At 40.5% G+C, this 3,562-nt stretch overlaps 1 protein-coding gene across 2 annotated transcripts in view; it reads left to right on the top strand.

The window, feature by feature from the left end:
• Positions 1–3,562, top strand: part of WBP4 (WW domain binding protein 4) — a 38,740-nt gene that overhangs the window by 11,483 nt on the left and 23,695 nt on the right. For both annotated transcript variants that reach the window (XM_015572595.1, XM_006776935.2), the window contains exon 5: positions 1,147–1,314. In XM_015572595.1, coding sequence (XP_015428081.1) covers positions 1,147–1,314 — 168 coding nt within the window. The remainder of the gene's footprint in view (positions 1–1,146; positions 1,315–3,562) is intronic.

Below are 3,562 nucleotides of genomic sequence, written 5' to 3'. Positions count from 1 at the left end.
GGAAATGTGCAGGGATCATTAAATCAACATACAAGCAGAAAAAAAGAATTAAAGTAACAGATATTTTGTAATGATGTTCCTTTCGATACATGATGATAAACTGTCCTTTTAAAGGATGCAAAACCATTCATGAATTATATGAAACAATCCTGTTTGAAAACATTGCTTTATGAAAGAGGACTGTTTCTCTTGGTGTAAATGAATATATTTGAGATTGGCAGTTAACATTTTTTAAAATATTTTTAATATATTTTTATTGATTTCAGAGAGGAAGGGAGAGGGAGAGAGAGACAGAAACAGCAATGATAAGAGAAAATCATTGAGGTAGTGGGGATCAAGCCTGAAACCTGGGCAGGTGCACTTGACCAGAATTGAACCCAGGCCCCTTCTGTCTGCAGGCCAATGCTCTATCCACTGAGCCAAACTGGCAAGTGCTACAATATTTTTTCATTGATTTCAGAGAGGAAGGGAGGTAGAGAGAGAAAGAAACATCAATGATGACAGAGAATCATTGATTGGCTGCCTCCTGCATGCCCCCTGCTGGGGATCGAGCCCACAACACGGGCATGTGCCCTTGACTGGAATCAAACCTGGGACCCTTCAGTCCGCAGGCTACGCTCTATCCACTGAGCCAAACCAGCTAGGGCAGGGGTCTTTGTTTTTGTTTTTGTTTTGTTTTTAATATCTTTCATCTGAAATTTATATTGATATAAAAACATGAGAGATACTGAGGAGAGGTGAACAGCTTAACTTTTCCCCAAATAATTAGCCAGTCAGTCCAACATCATTTATTAAATGATCTCTCTTCCCCTATAATAGGAAACACCAGGAATCTGCAGTTGGATGTATTTCTGTACTGTTCTGTTTCAGTCATTTATTTCCCTATCCCTGGATCAGTTGTATACTGTCTTTTTTACCATAGTTATAGGATAAATTTTAATACCTGATAGTACTAGATTCCTCTTTCACTTCTATTTTGTAATTCCCCTGGATATTGGTGCATGTTTAGTTTTCCATATAAGCTTTATAATGATGTGTCAAGTTTCCAAAAGAATCTTAGCAGGTTTTTTATTTTAATATTATTTATGTTTTATCGGGTGTGGGGGTTGTATTGTCTACTTCACCCTTCTCTCATCTTTCCTCTAGAAATTTCAGAGCCAAGCATATCACCAAAAACCAGCACTGTCCCACCCATCTCTGCATCAAATCAGCAGAAAGAAAAGAAGAAAAAGAAAAAAGACCCTTCAAAGGGCAGATGGGTAGAAGGCATAACCTCTGAAGGTTACCATTACTATTATGATCTTATCACTGGAGGTAAGTCACGTGTTCATAGAGCTGCGGAGAATGATAACTGACAGTTTATTTTGTCTTAAACATCTAGTTAATATTGGAATATTTAAACAGTGAAATACTATAACTATACATTTTTGCCACTAAATAGTAAAAAACTTATGTGCCCTTTAAAAAGGTACCCTTCTCAGAGTGACTCAGTGTCTTAGTTAGTTAAAGCCTTAATATTGGGTTCCTTACAATTAAAGCTTTATATTTTTTCAATAGAACCTTCTAAAACAATGAGCTACATGTAAATAAAGCATTTCATGTGGAATAAAAGTATTTCAGATCCACTTCACAAATTGCAGGAGTTTTATTCTGTGGAGGAGATTTTCTATCCAAGAGCATACTGAGAACCAGAAACTGATTTCTTTTTTGTGTAGCTATCTTGATTGACTTAGTAAATTACCCCTCCCCATGAATGTTTTGGATATCAATTTGTAATAAAATGCACAGTGGTATCCTGAATAATAAAAGGGTAATATGCCAATAGACCAAACAGCAGAACAACTGAACAACCAATCAAACTTAATATGCTAATGATATGCTAAGGCTGTTCAGCAGCTCACTGTGATGTGCACTGACCACCAGGGGGCAGACAGTCAACTGGTCGACCAGTTGCTATGACGTACACTGACCACCAGGGGGCAGGTGCTCCAACCAGTAGGAGCATCTGGGGTCCGGCTGATCAGGACTGAGTGAGATGAGCCGGGCACGCCTTGGAGCCCTCCCGTGGTCCCTCCCTGGCCCTATCTCGCAGGCCACTCCCCTTGGGAGGATGCCAGACACAGGGCTCATGGGACTGATTGGCCGCAAGCCTGAGGCAGACACAGTGGGGCCAGGGTGAGTGGGAGCGGCAGGTAGGAGTCGTAGGCGGCGTTAGAATGCGGGTTTCTGCCCAATCCCTGCAGGCCACCCAGAGGGACCCCACCCATGCATGAATTCGTGCACTGGGCCTCTAGTTTCTTAATAAAACTATCAAAAACATCTTTTTATTTTTTCTTTAAAATGAAATATATTTGGTATTTTTATTCCATGTAAATCTGGCATAAATAAATGAATTTGTTATACATTTACTCTTCAAAACCATAAAATTTAGTACCAGAAATAAACAATTAAGTGAGATACAAGGAAGAATTTTAAAGAGCTATAATGTAAGAAAGATGTGATTAAGATTATATGGGAGCCGAAACCGGTTTGGCTCAGTGGATAGAGCGTCGGCCTGCAGACTGAAAGGTCCCGGGTTCGATTCCGGTCAGGGGCATGTACCTGGGTTGCGGGCACATCCCCAGTGGGAGATGTGCAGGAGGCAGCTGATCGGTGTTTCTCTCTCATCGATGTTTCTGACTCTCTGTCTCTCCCTTCCTCTCTGTAAAAAATCAATAAAAATATATTTTTAAAAAAAAGATTATATGGGAGCCAAAATAGGAATTAATTGTGATTATGTGGATCTGAGAGATTACAACTGAAATTACTTATGAGTTGATCTACAAGTTAAAATGAGGATGTCAGGAATGATGTCATCATACCATTTGTATTCCTAGCACTTAACGCGGTGTGCCTGGCATTGTGCAGATACTCCATTGGTATTTTCTTTTAATATATTTTATTGAATTTTTTTAACAGAGAGGAAGGGAGAGGAATAGAGAGTTAGAAACATCAATGAGAGAAATATCGATCAGCTGCCTCCTGCACACCCCATATTGGGGATGTGCCCACAACCAAGGTACATGCCCTTGACCGGAATCAAACCTGTGACCCTTCAGTCCACAAGCCAACGCTATATCCACTGAGCCAAACTAGTTAGGGCTCCATTGGTATTTTGATTGAAAAAGATTGCAGTAGCTTATTATGAGGCTACAGCAGGTATTCCACATAGATAGAACAATATCTATAACAATAAAAGCATAATATGCAAATTGACCAAATGGCCGAACAGCGGAATGACCTTAGGGACAAAGCTGGGGCTGCAAAGGCCTCCTCTTGCATGAATTTCGTGCATTGAGCCTCTAATCTACACTAATAAAAGAGAAAAATGGTAATTGGCGTACGACGCTACCCTTTTCATTGGCTAATCAGGGCTATATGCAAATTAACTGCCAACTCAGATGGCAGTTAACTGACAACAAAGATGGCGGTTAATTTGCATATGTAGGCACAATGCAGGGAGGCGAAAGGGAAAGCAGGAAGAAGCCCCCTGCCACTGACAGTGATCGGAAACCCAGGGGGG

Source organism: Myotis davidii, unplaced genomic scaffold, assembly GCF_000327345.1.
Source record: "Myotis davidii unplaced genomic scaffold, ASM32734v1 scaffold105, whole genome shotgun sequence".
NCBI lineage: Eukaryota > Metazoa > Chordata > Mammalia > Chiroptera > Vespertilionidae > Myotis > Myotis davidii.
The sequence above is the reverse complement of the archived record's forward strand: the minus strand, read 5'-3'. Positions and strand labels throughout refer to the sequence as shown.